Source organism: Oncorhynchus tshawytscha, linkage group LG08 (genome assembly GCF_018296145.1).
Source record: "Oncorhynchus tshawytscha isolate Ot180627B linkage group LG08, Otsh_v2.0, whole genome shotgun sequence".
NCBI lineage: Eukaryota > Metazoa > Chordata > Actinopteri > Salmoniformes > Salmonidae > Oncorhynchus > Oncorhynchus tshawytscha.
The window spans coordinates 41058768-41076677 of NC_056436.1; the positions used below are offsets into that span (position 1 = coordinate 41058768).

At 41.8% G+C, this 17910-nt stretch overlaps 1 protein-coding gene across 1 annotated transcript in view; it reads right to left on the minus strand.

Annotated features, from left to right (window-relative positions):
- The window catches only part of LOC112256477 (SH3 and cysteine rich domain), a 92471-nt gene that overhangs the window by 13682 nt on the left and 60879 nt on the right, over window positions 1–17910 (minus strand). The window contains exon 8 of the mRNA XM_024429766.2: window positions 3215–3309. Coding sequence (XP_024285534.1) covers window positions 3215–3309 — 95 coding nt within the window. The remainder of the gene's footprint in view (window positions 1–3214; window positions 3310–17910) is intronic.

Below are 17910 nucleotides of genomic sequence, written 5' to 3' on the forward strand. Positions count from 1 at the left end.
AAGGTAATCAGTCAATTGAAATAAATTCATTAGGCCCTAATCTATGTATTTCACATGGCTGGGCAGGGGCATGGGTGGGCCTGGGATGGCATAGGCCCACTCACTTGGGAGCCAGGCACACCCAATCAGAATGAGTTTTCCCCCACAGAAGGGCTTTATTACAGACAGAAATACTCCTCAGTTTTATCAGATGTCCGGGTGGCTGGTCTCAGTCGATCCCGCAGGTGAAGAAATCAGATGTGGAGGGCTGGCATTACACGTGTCCTGCGGTTGTGAGGCCAGTTGGACGTACAGACAAACTCTCTAAAAAGATGTTGGACGCGGTTTATGGTAGAGAAATTAACATTCAATTCTGTCACGACTTCAGCCGAAGTCGGTCCCTATCCTTGTTTGGGCGGTGTTCGGCGGTCGACGTCACCGACTTTCTAGAACTCACTGATCCATTATTAATTTTCCATTGGTTTAGTCTTGTCTTCCTTCACACCTGGTTCCAATCCCATCAATTACATGTTGTGTATTTTAACCCTCTGTTTCCCCTCATGTCCTTGTTGGTGATTGTTTGATTGTACGTTATGTGCAAGTTATGTTCTGGTGTGCGACGGGTTTTGTACCCACTTTTATTATTTTGTATATTTTGGTTTTCAGAGTTTTGTGAGCACTTATTAAACGACTCCGTTTGTACCAAGTTCGTTCTCCTGCGTCTGACTTTCCTGCCACCAGCACGCACCCCTTACAATTCTCTGGGAACAGCTTTGTTGGACATTCCTGCAGTCATCATGCCAATTGCACGCTCCCTCAAAACTTGAGACATCTGTGGCCTTGTTGTTGTGTGACAAAACTGCATAAAATGGCCTTTTATTGTCCCCAGCACTAACAGGGATGTGGAAAATGTCTGGGATATTTTATTTCAGCACATTTATATGTTGTGTTTATATTTTTGTTCAGTATATATATTTTGTTGTTGTTACAAAAAGAAGATGCTACTGCGTAACATTTATTGAACACTAGAAAAATATTGCTATTAGTTTTCTTTTGTTTTAGCATTTAGCCTACAGTAACGTAAACTAATGAAATTGCACTTGTGTTATTTCAACCATTTTTTTGTATCTAATGTTACCGAAGACCTTCATAAACACAACCAAATTTGAATTTTTGTGATAGCTTATATGCATTAAATACACCTTTAGAATGTTGCATTCAGAGTAACTGTTCATTAGCTCGAAGGGGGGTCCCTCAAGGCCCAGGGTTTCAAGTGTTAATGCTGAAACTGCCAAGTCTGTTTGTGATATTACAACAACAAAGAAGTTACTGAAAACAACAAACACTGTTTTTTGCACGCTTGATAGAACAGAAGAATATGTACTTAATTTTTTTTTTTACCACACTGCTCACCTCCGTTTGGACGCACCTCACCTCCATTTAGTCAACAAAAACAATAACAAATATGCCTGGGGAGACCAGTGGCGCTGTTTCAACTTTCGCGGATCTCAGCTTTACAGTTTCTCTTATTTGCGTACAAGCAATTTTTGGATCTGTGTTAAAACGAATCGATAGCAGAATAGCAATGATCAAATGCTTAAATACATTTACAGAACTTCTGATACTTTTTCTGGCTTTGTACCTGACTTGCATATCTTTTGCTAAACTTTAAATGCAAATGTCATCAGTGAATACAAAATGCAGTGTTAAAGGGGCAATCTTCACTTGCTACATCCATTTTGTTTTACTTAGAAATTAATAATATGTACCCACTGATTCTTGCAGAATATAACTCATAAATGTCTCATGATATTATCTCATGATATTAATATTAACATTGTTTTCAACAGAGAGAAGAAATGTGTGCAATTGTTCTTACTGTTTCCGGGAATCGGTAAACACTACTGCACAAAATTCTAAATCACCCCATCAGTGTCATACCATGTACAATATAGGGAAATACTGTATGTAGGCAATGGACTGTATAATTTCTATGAATTTTTACAATATTGCGGACATGCAGGAGATGCAGAGAATAAAGTTGGGTTACTTCTAAGTAAGTTTGGGTTACTCCTAAGTCATTGTCTCTTAACATTGTGACCTTTCATTTTAGAGCTTTGCTTTGGTGTGGATTGAGGCCTATACATTCATACCAGTTGTGGTCCTCCATTGTATTCACCCTTCCTTATTTCTATTGTGGATTGTGTTTCTGTGTACCAATGGAAAGTCTACAAAACTATGAGCAAACCAGTCTATCTATTGAATACATGGATTTGGATTGTGATGATACCGAAGAATGAATCCTTTACAAATTGTGCTTTTTGCTTCTTCTTTAAAAAAAAAGAATCTGTAATAATATTTTATGTGTATGAAATAGTTTGGTGAAATATCCATAAAAGGAGTGTAATTGCCCATAATTCTGCACCTTTGGATAGTTGTACTTCCAATTTTGATCATCATGATTTAGTGACCTCAAAGAAAATGTATCTACTTGTATTTTTAACAAACTTTTTGTTTTGTCTGCTTGGACTCAAGAGCTAAGTACGGTTGCGTTAATCTTTTTGATTGATCTTTTTGCAATTTTTACGGTGTAATATTGTTTTGATGGATGTATTTATGTTTTGAGAAAGGCAGCTACATTTTGAAAACACATGTACTGTTTCGCAAAAGGCCACAGAGTTCTGTGTCAACAACATTGTTCCAAAAAATGCTTGTACACGATTGAGAAAAAGTACACGTACAATTCTATACCTTTTTTTTCTGAGAGTGTATGATTAGGAGACGGTTTTATGGTAGTTTAACGGAGCAGGTATAAACGGAAGATCACACACAAATCACAGACAATTAAATTATAATGTGTAACACAAAATACAATGTTTGTACATGTTGTATTAGAGAAGAACTCTGACAAATATCTATTGAGCAGTGATTAGAGCATGCATTCAGTGACACCTGCCTGCTTATCTAGGTAAACACAGTATATGTTAGTCATTCAAAAGGAGCATAGGTAATTGGAAACACAATGGAATTACAAAGAGAATGCAGGAAAGGTTCATGCAAAGCCAAGGCCCTTTAGAGACCAATCAAACATCCATCCAGTTCTGACAGTGAGCTGCTAGGAGCTTTTGGCCTCTGCAGATAAGATACTTTTAACTAAGCAATCCCACAAATTAGTCTGACCATTGATTAGTCTGTTTTTTGTTAGTGTGTGTGTGTGTGTGTGGATCCCACTGACCTCATCTCCAGGTCTTCACTTTCCTGGGGTGTGAATGTGAACAAAGCCACATAGGTGTTGAGCTGCAGTATGTCCTTCTGCAGCAGTCTCCTCTCCTACAAAACACACACACACGCACACACAGAAGCTGTCAGCACAATCCACCAAACAGGTTGTCTGAGCATAGACATGCAAAAAACGACAACAGATTTTTGTTATTCATTAATCGAATCAAAGAGGAAATACATAATTTATTTACTAGGGGTTCACAGCGACATGGTCAAATAACTCAAGCATACATTCATAACTTTTTTTGTAATTTGGCACACAGAAACTTTGGACACATGGTGTAAAAAATAAAATGATCACTATCTACCACTGGTATTTTAGATACTAATGCTCGGTCATAAGTGACCATAAGTATCCTTTTTTCTCTCTTTCCTTTCTTGTATGCTAAGCTATTTTGGAACACAAATCAGTAAACTATTTATGTTGAACATTGTTGTACATTGTTTATATGTACAGTACCAGTGAAAAGTTTGGACACACCTACTCATTCAAGGGTTTTTCTTTATTTTTACTATTTTCTAAATTGTAGAATAATAGTGAAGACATCAACACTATGAAATAACACACATGGAATCATGTAGTAACCAAAGAAGTGTTCAACAAATGTAAATATATTTGATATTTGATATTCTTCAAAGTAGCCACCCTTTCCCTTGATGACAGCTTTGCACACTCTTGGCATTCTCTCAACCAGCTTCACCTGGAATGCTTTTCCAACAGCCTTGAATTAGTTCCCACATATGCTGAGCACTAGTTGACTGCTTTTCCTTCCCTCTGTGGTCCAACTCCTCCCTTCTGATCTGAGGGCCTGACTACACCAGACCAGTAGGCAGCACTATAGATGTCATTGGCACCAGTGGCACCATAGGATAGTGGACTTTGTCTCATGGAAATTAATGTTAGATTTCAATTATGTAGATGAACAATGTGAAATATCGTGACTAGTATATCATGATTAGTATAATCAAATATTGTTGCCATATTATGTGGTCTGAACATAGTGAAAAGTGGATATTTATACTGTAAAATGAGAATGAGTCCTGCCGCTAGCGCAGTCAGCATATTACTGCTATGAGAGTCCATTTGGAAATGCTAATGTTGAGAGTACCAACTGTGATTTAAATCAACATAGTAATGTTTTCAATGATTGCACATAAAGTAAGATAGTTCCTACATGATAGAGTGCTTGCTTTGTTATCTAACTAATCTTGTGTCCTTTCTGCCATCCTGTGAACCCCAATCATTGCTGTTCGGAGCTATGTTTCCTTTTGATTATTCCAAGATTATAATGAGCTGTTGTTCCAATCGAAGGAAGGAAAATTGCTCAAGTCGTTCTGCCACCTGCTACTGTAAAGTTTTCACAACATTATATCATCAACATGAGTGGGAGGAAGCATTCCCTTGTTTAGTTGTTCTGTTTTCATAAGCGCCCAGGAAATTAAAAGACAACAAAAGCGGGGCGGAGAGGATGTTGTTAAAGAAGAGCTAACCCAATTATTGCAGACACATTTTGTTAATGTAATTGCACACACCCACACCGAAAGGCATTTTTCTACTTTTGTCACAATTAGTCACGAGTTCACAATGACCTAAAATATTGCTGCAACCAGTCAACAAACTTGTTCTCATTGTAGTTCTCATACAGGAGAAAATACTTTGGCTATATGAATTGAGGGAGAATCATAGCAAAGTAGAGACCGCAATGTACTGTACATTTGCTAAACGGTCTTATTCCATTCCAACAGAAATAACAACATCTCAAGGTCCCTCTCCTCCCAGACTGCAGTTATGGTACTGCATAGCTATGATGTGTCGTGTCTTGGGATGACGTGTTCCAAAATGGTCAGCATGCGTCACCCAGGTGGGCAACTGATATTAGTGATGGATGAGCTGAGTTACTCTCTAGCAATGCTCTGTTGGCTCTGGGTTAAAATGCAGTAAGGCACAGAAACTTTAGGCGATCCATTATGGCAAACCAACAGCTCTCTGGGGGCCTTTCGACTCTGATGGCTAGCGCTAGGTGATAATATATGTACTGTATGTGTCTGTATGGTGGTCATTACATTGGGAAAGCGGAGATCACGGAAGAAAGACCAATAAGAAATAGTAAAGCATTAGAGGTTATATGAGGAGCAGCAAATAAAGTCTACAAGCTCACATTTTAGTGTGAGAAGTACAAGCCATTTGATTAGTTCTCAATCGTTCAATACATGGGGACATTACATTTCCAGGGAACAGGTGTGTTCAGAATATGGGAAAATAAATAGGCTGCAAATTTGAAAAGGCCAGCCGGTTGTTTGTGGCTCTTATTTCAGATAGGACAGGAGGCACCATGGAGCAATCTGCTCCTGCAGTGTGTGGTTAATTCAAAGTCAGAGCCTGTGTCTCTGTGCCAGGCTTTTATAGACCTGCCTTCAGACAGACAAATGACCTCCACCCAGCTGTGCTAAGCTCAGCCAGATAAGAGTGGAAAATACCACTTTACATGTTTCAGCGAGCTGGCCAGGAGAGATTGCATAGTGTATGCGTGTGCAGCGTGTGTGTTTCAAGTTTTATTTCAAGATTCAAGTGTTATTAGTCATTTTTAGAGGATACACATGGTAAACACCGTCCAATAAAATGCTTACTTGCAGGTTCCTTCTCAACAACGCAACAACAATAAGAAATAATAAAAGATAAGAATACGAACATAAAGTTATAGGAGTATTGTTAGAGGGTAAAGAAAATGATTTTTATTTGGGTTCCAGGCAGGTATTAACCCTGCCTAAAGGAAAATAGTAGGATAGATAGAGACCCACTACCAGATGCACGCATATCAGAAGAGACTGCCTAGAGGGTAGCCTGTTTTCCAGATAGCCAGTGGAGAGAAAGGATAAGGCACACCATATAAAACACGTCACAGCACGGCGGTAACCCAAAACAATAATACCTCATAAAAGAATAATGCCAACAATTGACAAGAATAAACCCAGTCATAATTTGCAATATTCTGTATTACCTCCCAGTGGAGGAGTGAGGGGGGAATTAATGGGTGTGTAGGGGTGTGTTCATAGACAAAAAAGGCCTTAAAATGTCCAAAATCGTCTCGGCCAAATGTTAATATTACCACACCAAATCAATACAGTTCAAAGAACAATAAACAAACTTGCACCCAACCTCCCTTTAACTAAAATGTCAACCCAAATGTCAAATAAAATAAAATTGTATTTGTCACATGCACCGAATACAACAGTTGTAGACCTTACCGTGAAATGCTTACTTACAAGCCCTTAACCAACAAGCAAAAAAAGTTACACAATGAAATAACAATAATGAGGCTATATACTGCCTCTGCCATTGCTCTAATTCTGTGAAGGGAGGTCTTTACCAGATACAGGACTCCAGACCAAATTCTCTCTGACCAAGGTCCGTAGTTCATCTCAGAATTTACAAAGAGCTCTGTACCTATTTGGGTGTAGTTGCCAAGCTGACCACGGCCTACCTGACCGAGAGGGTACACCTGAAGGGGATGATTGCTTCATTTGTGGGGGATCAGCACACAAGGTGGGATCAGCATCTTCCTGAATTTCGCTTTACACTGAACTCTGCGGTCCAGGAGTCTTCTGGGGTCACTCCCTCCGAACTCTACCTGGGAAGGCCACTAAAAGGTCCAATGGACAGAGTCTTGCAAAGTTCCAACGTTTCACCTGACTGCTCAGCGTTTGATGCAGTCCAACACCACCATACCTTGCTAGCCAGAGCGGAGGCCAGCAGAATCATAGCCAACACAACGACAGCTCAGAAACTATGACAAACATGGACAAGACATGTGTTTCCCAAACCAGTCTTCTGTCAAAGGCACCTAATCATCTGTCAAAGGCACCTAAGCAGTTCACTGCCAAGCTAGCTTCGAGATTGAAAAGGTCCCTACTGTGTGATGCAGCAGTTGGGGTCGGTGAACTACCTGGTCTGTTTGGAAGACACTTGGAAGATGTCAGGACGGTGCATGTTGTTGACCTAAAGCCTTGCTACCCCACGGCAGAAGAGCAGGCAAAAGCAACATCTGCAGGAACTCTTCTTGGAGGACTCCAATGATGAGAACGTCCCTGATATTGTGTAGTGGGAACATGAACCTGCCAAAGCCTGAATCATCTCTGTTTCTGGGGGGAGGAGAGTGTGACGAAATCCTGCATGGCGCCTTCACTGTGCGCTGCCACTTTAAGAGCGCATCAGCAGTCAGGAAGGAGAAAATAAAGATAGCTCTTCCGGCTCTGTGTGGGAGCTCTCGGTTGGCGCGGCAGTTTGATACTGTGTGCAACTCTGCAGAAGTCTATTTTGAGCGTGCTTAGTTTGTAAAGTGTTTTAAGTCGATCGGCGGTGTTACCGCTCTAGGTCATAGTTGTAATCTTTCGGGACCGCTCCTGTTATTGATCACATGGATTAGTAGCAACATTGTTGTAAAACTTTAACATACAAACCAACAAACCATCAGACGGACAGACCCCCCTCTCTCGCTTAGTTTAATTTTCTTTCTATCATTCCAGTGCTTTATACTGCAGCAGACATTCTTTTTTTCAACATGCTCCCTTTGATGTTCAGTGTCGCTGGAGTATTATTGCCATTCCAGATGTATTTGGGTTGACATTTTAGTTAAAGGGAGCTTGTGTGCGAGTTGATTGTTTATTGTTGTTTGAACTGTATTGATTTGGTGTGTTACTACTGACATTTTCCAGAGAAGATTTTGGACATTTTAAGGCCTTTGTTTTGTCTGTGAGGACACCCCCACACACCCATTCATTCCCCCCTCACTCCTCCACTGGGAGGTAATACAGAATATTGCAAATTCTCTAATGGTTATGACTGGGTTCATTCTTGTCAATTGTTGGCATTATTCTTTTATGAGGTATTATTGGTTTGGGTTACTGCTGGGAGGTAATACAGAATATTGCAAATACTGGTACCGAGTCAATGTCAATGTATGGGGGTACAGGTTAGTCAAGGTAATTTGTACATGTAGGTAGGGGTAAAGTGACATGCATAGATGCATAGATGCATAGATAATAAACAGTAAGTAACAGCAGTGTAAAAACAAATGGGGGGTGTCGTTGCAAATAGACCAGGTTGCCGTTTGATTAATTGTGGCTTGGAGGCAGAAGCTGCTAAGGAGCCTTTTGGACCTAGACGTGGCACTCTGGTCCGCTTGCCTTGTGGTAGCAGAGAGAAGAGTCTATGACTTGGGTGACTGGAGTCTTTGACAATTGTTTGGGCCTTCCTCTGACACCGCCTAGCATATAGTTCCTGGATGGCAGGAAGCTTGGCCCCAGTGATGTACTAGGCCGTACGCACTACTCTCTGTAGTGCCTTACGGTTGGATGACGAGCAGTTGCCATACCAGGCGGTGATGCTCTCGATGGTGCAGCTGTATAACTTTTTGAGGATCTGGGGACCCATAACAAATCTTTTCAATCTCCTGAGGGGGGAAAGGTATTGTCGTGCCATCTTCACGACTGTCTTGGTGTGTTTGGACCATGATAGTTCGTTGGTGATGTGGACGCAAAGGAACTTGAAAGTCCACTACAGCCCCGTCGATGCTCCACTACAGCCCCGTCAGGCCTACTACAACTGAGTCGTCAGCAAACTTAATGATGGTGTTGGAATCGTGCTTGGCCACGCAGTTGTGGGTGAACAGGGAGTACAGGAGGGGACTCAACACACACCTCTGAGGAACCCCCGTGTTGAGTATCAGCGTGGCAAATGAGTTGTTGCCTACCCTTACCACCTTGGGCAGCCCGTCACGAAGTCCAGGATCCAGGTCCTTAGTGATGAGCTTTGTGGACACTATGGTGTTGAACGCTGAACTTTAGTCAATGAACAGCATTCTCACATAGGTCTTCCTTTTGTCCAGGTGGGAAAGGGCAGTGTGAAGTGCGATTGAGATTGCGTCACCTGTGGATCTGTTGGGGCGGTATGCAAATTGGAGTGGGTCTAGGGTTTCTGGGATGATGGTGTTGATGTGCGCCATGACCAGCATTTCAAAGCACTACATGGCTACCAATGTGAGTGCTACAGGGCGGTAGTCAAGTTAGGCAGTTTAACTTCGCTATCTTGAGCACTTTTCTTTCTTTTCTTGAAACATGTAGGTATTACAGACTCGGTTAGGGAGAGGTTGAAAATGTCAGTAAACTTTCCAATCGGTCCTTGTATGCTCTGAGTACACGTCCTGGTAATCCATCTGGTCCCGCGGCCTTGTGAATTTTGACCTTTTTAAAGGTCTTTCTCACATCGGTTATGGAGAGTGTGATCACACAGTCATCCGGAACAGCTGGTGCTCTTATGCATGCTTCAGTGTTACTTGCCTAGAAGCAAGCATAAAAGGCATTTAGCCATCTGGTAGGCTTGCGTCACTGGGCAGCTCGCGGCTGGGTTTTCCTTTGTAGTCCGTATAGTTTGCAAGCCCTCCCACATCCGACAAGCATCAGAGCCAGTGTAGTAGGATGCAATTTTAGTCCTGTATTGACGCTTTGCCTGTTTGATGGTTCATCTGAGGGCATAGCGGGATTTCTTATAAGCATCCGGATTTCTGTCCCGCTCCTTGAAAGCTGCAGCTCTAGCCTTTAGCTCCTGGGCTCCCAAGTGGCGCAGTGGTCTAAGACACTGCATCTCAGTGCAAGAGGTGTCACTGCAGTACCTGGTTTGTATCAAGGCTGAATCACATCCGGCCGTGATTTGGAGTCCCATAGGGCGGCGTACAATTGGCCCAGCGTCATCCGGGTTTGGCCGGGGAAGGCCATCATTGTAAATAAGAATTTGCTCTTAACTGACTTGCCTAGTTAAATAGAGGTTATATAATAAAAAATAAATTGTAATCGATGGCTTCTGGTTGGGATATGTACATATGGTCACTGTGGGGACGACGTTGTCGATGCACTTATTCATGAAGTCGGTGACTGAGGTGGTATACTCTCAATGCCATTGGAATAATTCCAGAACATTTTCCAGTCTGTGCTAGCAAAACAGTCCTGTAGCGTAGCATCCGCGTCATCTGACCACCTCCGTATTGAGCGAGTCACTGGTAATTCCTGCTTTAGTTTTTGCTTGTAAGCATGAATCAGGAGGATAAAATTATGGTCAGATTTTCCAAATAGAGGGAGAGCTTTGTACGCATCTCTGTGTGTGGAGCAAAGGTGGTCTAGAGTTGTTTTTCCTCTGGTTGCACATGTGACATGCTGGTAGAAATGAGGTAAAACGGATTTAAGTTTGCCTGCAATAAAGTCCCTGGCCACTAGGAACGCCACTTTTGAATGAGCACTTTCTTGTTTGCTTATACAGCTCGTTGAGTGCGGTCTTAGTACCAGCGTCGGTTTGTGGTGGTAAATAGATGGCTACGAAAATATAGATGAAAACTCTTGGTAGATAGTGTGGTCTACAGCTTATCATGAGGTAATCTACCTCAGGCGAGCAATACCTCGAGACTACCTTAATATTAGACACCGCGCACCAGCTGTTATTGACAAATAGATACACACCCCCAATCCTCGTCTTACCGGACATACCTGTTCTGTCATGCCGAATCATGGAAAACCCAGCCAACTGTATATTATCTGTGTCATCGTTCAGCCACGACTCTGTGAAACATAAGATATTAAAGGTTTTAATGTCCCAAACGGAGCTCATCCAGTTTATTCTCCAGTGATTGCATGTTGGCTAGTAGAACGGATGGTACAGGCGGTTTACCCGACAAATTCTCACAAGGCACCCTGATACCTGCCCCTAGTATTTCCTTCTTTTCTTCATGCGAATGACAGGGATTTGGGCCTTGTCTGGGAGCAACATTATATCTGTTGTGTCTGACTCATTAAAGAAAAAATCTTCATCCAGTTCGAGGTGAGTATTCGCTGTTCTGATATCCAGAAGCTCTTTTCAGTCATAAAAGACAGTAGCATCAACATTATGTACAAATGTACATTAGTCACAAACGATGCGGAAAAAACACACAAAATAGCACAATTGGTTAGATGCCCGTAAAACGGCAGCCATCCCCTCCGGCACCATTCTTCATTCAAATGCATCTGGCAGGGCAATAATAGTTCAGTGGCACTGAACATCAAAGAGAGCACATTGAAAAAAGGAAAGTCTGCTGCAGTATAAAGCACTGGAACGATAGAGGGAAAATGAGAGTACGAGAGAGAGGGGGTCTTAGCTGTTGACTTCAGGCTTGCAGTAGCATTGTCTGTCCATCTGATGGTTTGTTGGTTTGTATGCTTCGCAATAATGTTGCTACTAATCCATGCGATCAGTAACAGGAGCGGTCCTGAAGGATTACAACCACGATCTAGAGCAGTAACACCGCCGATCGACTTAAACACTTTACAAACTAAGCACGCTGAAAATAGACTTCTGCAGAGATGCACACACTATCAAACTGCCGCGACAACTGAGAGCTCCCACACAGAGCCGGAAGAGCTATCTTTATTTTCTCATTCCTGACTGCTGATGCGCTTTTAAAGTGTCAGCGCCCGGTAAAGGCTTCGTGCAGGATTTCGCCACAATGTAAATGGCTCAGTAGAATAGAATAAACACTTGCTGTGTTGCAGTGTGTGTGTGTATGTGTGTATGTGTGTGTGTGTGTGTGTGAAAAAAAGCTGTGTGTTTGTAGTGCATGTTTGATTGTATATCTTTGTATATCTTTGTCTTTTCCAAAGTTGACATTAAGGATAAACATGTCAAATATTTATAAATAGAGACTGGATAGGAATATTACAAATATGAACATTCTGATACTACAACTTTGTCATTCTACCATCGTAGAAGCCAGAGAGGGTAAAATAAATATGTCTAAGATTTTCCCATAAAATGTTTAATATTATAGTGGGCAATATAGAGTTTGCACAGGTTTGCCAACTTTCACTTAGACAAAACTATGAATTCTGTACATGTCAGCTGCACGCAGAAATTAAATATTGCACAGACCAGAGCTGGAGATATAAACATTAGGGTCAGAGCCTATTCACATCTGTATGTGCCAGTGGCCAAGGCAGGAATACCATTTGTCTTTCTCCCAACTCCTGGGAAATTCAGAAGTAATGGGAGTCTGGCCAAGAGTAGCTCACTGATGGACACACACACAGCAAGAACTGGCTCAGGATCAGTTCTCAGGCTAAAGAGTAGAGTACAGCCCGCCAGCAAGCACAGTACACACACATTTCTCAGAGGCTTTCAATAGCATACTGTTCTTAGCTCCAGAGCAGTTGGTGCTATACTTAGATTTCTATGATGTCAATGTGTTAGTCCGAAGGAGAAATGGGCACTGGACTAAGGATAGCTGTGGGCAAAAAATCCTGCAGCATGCACAAACAATAGGGGCTGAGAAAAAAATCTGTCACAGGGCTCCATTTTCTATTTCCAGACCAGAAGTTATTATGATTTGTCATGATCATCTCTCACATAATTTATTTATACCTGTGTTCAATGTGCCAGCAATCTTTTTAATGCGTTTGTGCTTGGTCATAAAATAGTGCAGCACCCAAGACAAAAGGGCTGTCGATGAGGCAGGCGTCTCGCGAGAGACGTTATTTGTGACCTCATAAAACAGTATGAAAGACAGACAGACAGGCCGCTTCACACGCCCACATGTGCCACACCGTACCATTTCCTCAACCATTTTCTAGTGTTACATCCATTTTCTCTTTCTACTGGCCCTGATTAAAGTATCTGGGTGTTAAAACCTCTTGAAACTAGGGGGCACTATTTTCATTTTGGAAAAAATGATGTTCCCAAAGTAAACAAGCTATTTTTCAGGACCAGATAATAGAATATGCATATAATTGACAGCTTAGGATAGAAAACACTCGAAAGTTTCCAAAACTGTAAAAATATATATAACAGAACTGATATTGCAGGCGAAAGCCTGAGAAAAATCCAATCAGAAAGTGACTCTTATTTAGAAACCTCTACGTTCCTATGCATCCCTATTGAGCAGTGAAAGGGCTATCAACCAGATACCTTTTTCTATGGCTTCCCTAATGTGTCTAGTGTCATAAGGCATAGTTTCAGGCTTTTATTTTGAAAAAATGAGCGTGAGCGACAACATTGTGTCAGTGGTCAGCTGGTGGCTCTGAGAGTGATATGTGCGTTATAGACAAATGCGGCCATTGTTTCTCTCACTCCTAAGAAGCCAACTGACCCGGTTGATATATTATCGAATAGATATTTGAAAAACACCTTGAGGATTGATTATAAAAAATGTTTGCCATGTTTCTGTCGATATTATGAATCTAATTTGGAATATTTTTCGGTGTTGTCATGACCGCAGTTTCCGGTGGATTTCTCAACCTAACGTGAAGAACAAACGGAGGTATCCGGGAGAATTGTCATCAACTACACTAATTAGCATAGCGCAACGGTCAAAAAATATTACTAGAAAATATTCATATTCATGAAATCACAAGTGAAATATAGTGAAACACAGCTTAGCCTTTTGTTAATCACCCTGTCATCTCAGATTTTGAAATTATGCTTTACAGCCAAAGCAAGACAAGCGTTTGTGTAAGTTTATCAATATCCTAGCATAGCATTATGTCCAGCTAGCAGCAGCAAGCTTGGTCACGAAAATCAGGAAAGCAATCAAATTAAATTGTTTACCTTTGATGAGCTTCGTTTGTTTTCACTCACGAGACTCCCAGTTAGACAGAAAATGTTCCTTTTGTTCCATAAAGATTATTTTTATAGCCAAAATACCTCCGTTTCTTGTCCACGTTTTGTTGAAATTGCGGAAATTGCGGTCACGACTACTCCGAAAAAAACTCCAAATTAGATCCATAATATCGACAGAATTTTTTTTTTTAATAATCAATCCTCAAGGTGTTTATCAAATATCTATTCAATAATATATCAACCGGGACAATTGGCTTTTCAGTAGGAGCGAGAGGAACAATGCCCGCCTTTGTCTTATTACGCACAAATCACTCTGAGAGCCACCACCTGACCACTGACACAATGTTGTCTTTCACACTCATTTTTCAAAATAAAAGCCTGAAACTATGTCTAGTGGCTGTACACACATTAGGGAAGCCATAGAAAAAGGAATCGGGTTGATATCCCTTTCAATGGGTAATGGGGATGCATAGAAAGACAGGGGTTTCAAAATAAGAGTAACTTCCTGATTGGATTTTTCTCAGGCTGTCGGCCTGCAATATCAATTCTGTTATACTCACAGACAATATTTTTTACAGTTTTGGAAACTTTAGATTGTTTTCTATCCTAAGCAGTCAATTATATGCATATTCTAGCATCTGGGGCCTGTTGCACAAAAGTAGAATTAAGACATCCGGGATAAATGACTCAGCTGAGCTCAATGAAGCCAAAACATGTGCGTCCAGGCTTAATTGGTTGCACAAAGACCAAGCCAGGATGAGCAGACACGGATTCATTATGCCAGGTGAAACCAATCCTGGATAGGTGCGCGCTCACGGCTCACTCAAATAGACCCCGCCACAGATCACAGATTAACTGATTTACCATGGCAACTAGAGCCGCGTACTTTTCCCCGTCGGAAGCACAAATCCTCATGGAGGCATACGAGGAGGTAAAAGATATAATTAAGAAGAAAGGCAACACCGCCACAGTGATAAAGCAAAGAGAAAAAGCGTGGCAAAGCGTGAATGCAAGTAGTGCACAATTAAAAGGAAACATCACAATTACAATTCAAATATTTAATTCACATCTCCAAAAATGCAGTTGTAGGAAACATTTTTTATTGGCCTTATGAGTGAAAATGTGTAAAGTAACTCCATCACACTGTATAAAGCTATGATAAATTTTTTGATATTTTTACTGAAAACAAGACAAAAATACCAAGTAATTTTTTGCTAAATAAAGGCAGGCCCGCACAAGAACATTCTGCAGAATAGAGGGGATCCCTGGGGGAAAGAGACATGGCCTTGGAGCATAGGTTCCTCCCAAGATGCCACCACCCGCTTCATTCAAGGTATGTCCTTCCATCTCTACATGGGATACAACCACATTCATATTGAATCAATTTGGACTGTCTGACTTTGGTTTACCTATTGCCTTGCAGTGTCTGGCAGCACTGTGTTCCTGTTAGAGCCACCAGCACAAGCACCAGACGATGCTGATCCAGTGAGTACTCCATCAAAGGCATACTGTAGGCCTGGCATGTCTTGTCTACTAGCTTCAATATGAATCCGATTAAATGTGATAGGGTGAAGGCCCCAGTGCAGCAGCAACAGCACATGATGGAGACGATGATGAGGAGGAGACCATCTCTCTGGATTCCAGAAGGCATGAGGTATCATGTTAAGACTGTGAAAGTACTATTTACTCTACAATGGTGAGGAGTCTTCATCAAAATCAAAAAATCTAATTTCTTTTACAGGACCCAGATGCTATACAGTGGGAAAACCAGCCTGGCAACATAGTGCGTATTAATAAAAGGACACCACATCCTGCCAAATTCCAGCTGCGCTAATTGTATTGTGTTCACAGAGCTCACAAGCTATCAGAAAGTTGTATGGCAACCACCTCCGGCGCCAAATAGAACTGGCAGACATAGACATTCAGTACAAGAAGAAAAAGATGGAAAATCTTGCACTGGAGTTCGAAATAAAAAAGAGGACAATTAGGAAACTGGACCTTGAAATAAAAAAACTTGAGAGGGAGGTGAGATATGCCTTCAATGTACACTGTATGCTAACTGTAACACAAATGTATTAATCATTATTTTTCTTTCCTCCCCCAGCTCCAAGAAGATGACACAGCTCAAAATAAAAATTAGGTATATTCTCGTAAAGTCAAGTGAGCCATGACATATGAGCTCTTATTGTGAGCACACAGGACGGTGGCATCTTTCTAAGGTTTTTTTATTTTCCCAGCAATCAGTACAACCAAGTCATCGTTATAAGGCATCGCCCTCTTTTGCCCACCCCCCAGCACCAGGTGTGGCCACTAGCCTATATGAAGGCCCAAAATTGTGTGTTCCTTTCTGCTCTGACAATGGCATGCCCATTCGTGCGAGATGTGGTGGATGAAGAAGCACTTGTGCTGAGGAGAGCCTTTAGGCGAGAAAGGGTCTTCAGGGACCGGTTGGACCCACTGGCCTTCCCTGATGACCATCTATATGAAAGATACAGGTTTTCTGCAGATGGCATCAGGTATCTATGCAGACTACTGGGTCCCAGGATTAAGCACCGCACTGCACGGAGCCATGCACTGAGTGTGGAGCAAATGGTTTGTGTGGCCTTGTGCTTTTTGCTAGTGGAGCCTTCCTGTACTCAGTGGGGGATGCAGAACAGCTGAACAAGGCCACAATTTGCCGCACAATAAGGAGTGTGTGTCTGGCTATCAAAGCATTAGCAGATGTCTTCATCTCCTTCCCTGGCCACAGAAGACTCTGTGACATCAAAGAGGAGTTCTATAGGATTGCAGGTAAGAGGATCTACAAATTACAGGACAACTGTTAACACATAGTAGGATACTCATTACTTTGTGTGACAGGTTTCCCCAATGTCATTGGTGCAGTGGACTGCACACACATAAGGATAAAAGCCCCCAGGTGCCCATGAGGCCGATTTTGTGAATAGGAAATCCTTTCACAGCATTAATGTTCAGGTGAACATAACTTTTTGATATTGTCCATTGACGAACACTCTGCATTGCCAGTGATGTGCATTGATTGGTGTAATATTCCTCATCTTATGATTTCAGATGGTCTGCAATGCTGACTGTGTGATCAGCAATGTTGTGGCAAAATGGCCTGGCTCAGTCCATGACTTCAGAATCTTTCGGGCCTCTGAAATCTATCAGTGCCTATCACAAGGTAAGCCACACAACCCCTATTTATAACCATCATGGCTGTGTCAAGAATATCACTGTGTTTATGAGGTAGTAATGATGAGATTTTGTGTTGACAGGTGAATTCTCTGGTGTGTTGCTGGGAGACAGGGGTATGGCTGCCAGCCTTTTCTCCTGACACCTTTCACAGACCCCCAGGAAGCACAGCAGGCCTACAACCATGCCCATGCCAGGACCAGGGCCAGAGTTGAAATGACCTTTGGCCTCCTGAAGGCACGCTTTCACTGCCTTCACAAATTAAGGGTCAGCCCTGTTAGGGCATGTGATATTACTGTGGCTTGTGCTGTCCTCCACAATGTGGCCTGCCTGAGGAAGGAGAGGGCCCCCAGAGTGCCACCAGCCATGGACTGGGACAATCCGGCAATCTTCCCTGATGACGACAGTGGTCGGCTGCTGAGGGACCAATATGTGTTGAATTATTTTAGTTAGTATGTGTGCTTTCAATTTTGGTTAAATATGTCCTGCGGTGGCAGAGGAATTTGGGTTTTTTGGGTTCGTTTTTGACGAATTTGGCCTCTTATGATGTTTGTGCGGTATACTGTGTGTAATACAAGGCTGCAGGGAGGCTACTGCATCCATTCATTTGTCTGTTCAGTTGATGTGTATGGATTTGTCCTGCATTTATTTTAGTGTGCAGACATGCAGGGTGTGTTATATACAGACCTTTGAATGTGTATGTATCATTTTGTATAATATGCTTGGATTCTGTGCTTTCCATCTTGTAGAGTCACTGTGACTTCAGTTTCGAAAGGAGCTGATGGTTTACCTGCTTTGTTTTGTCCTTATTCAATAAAGGAACA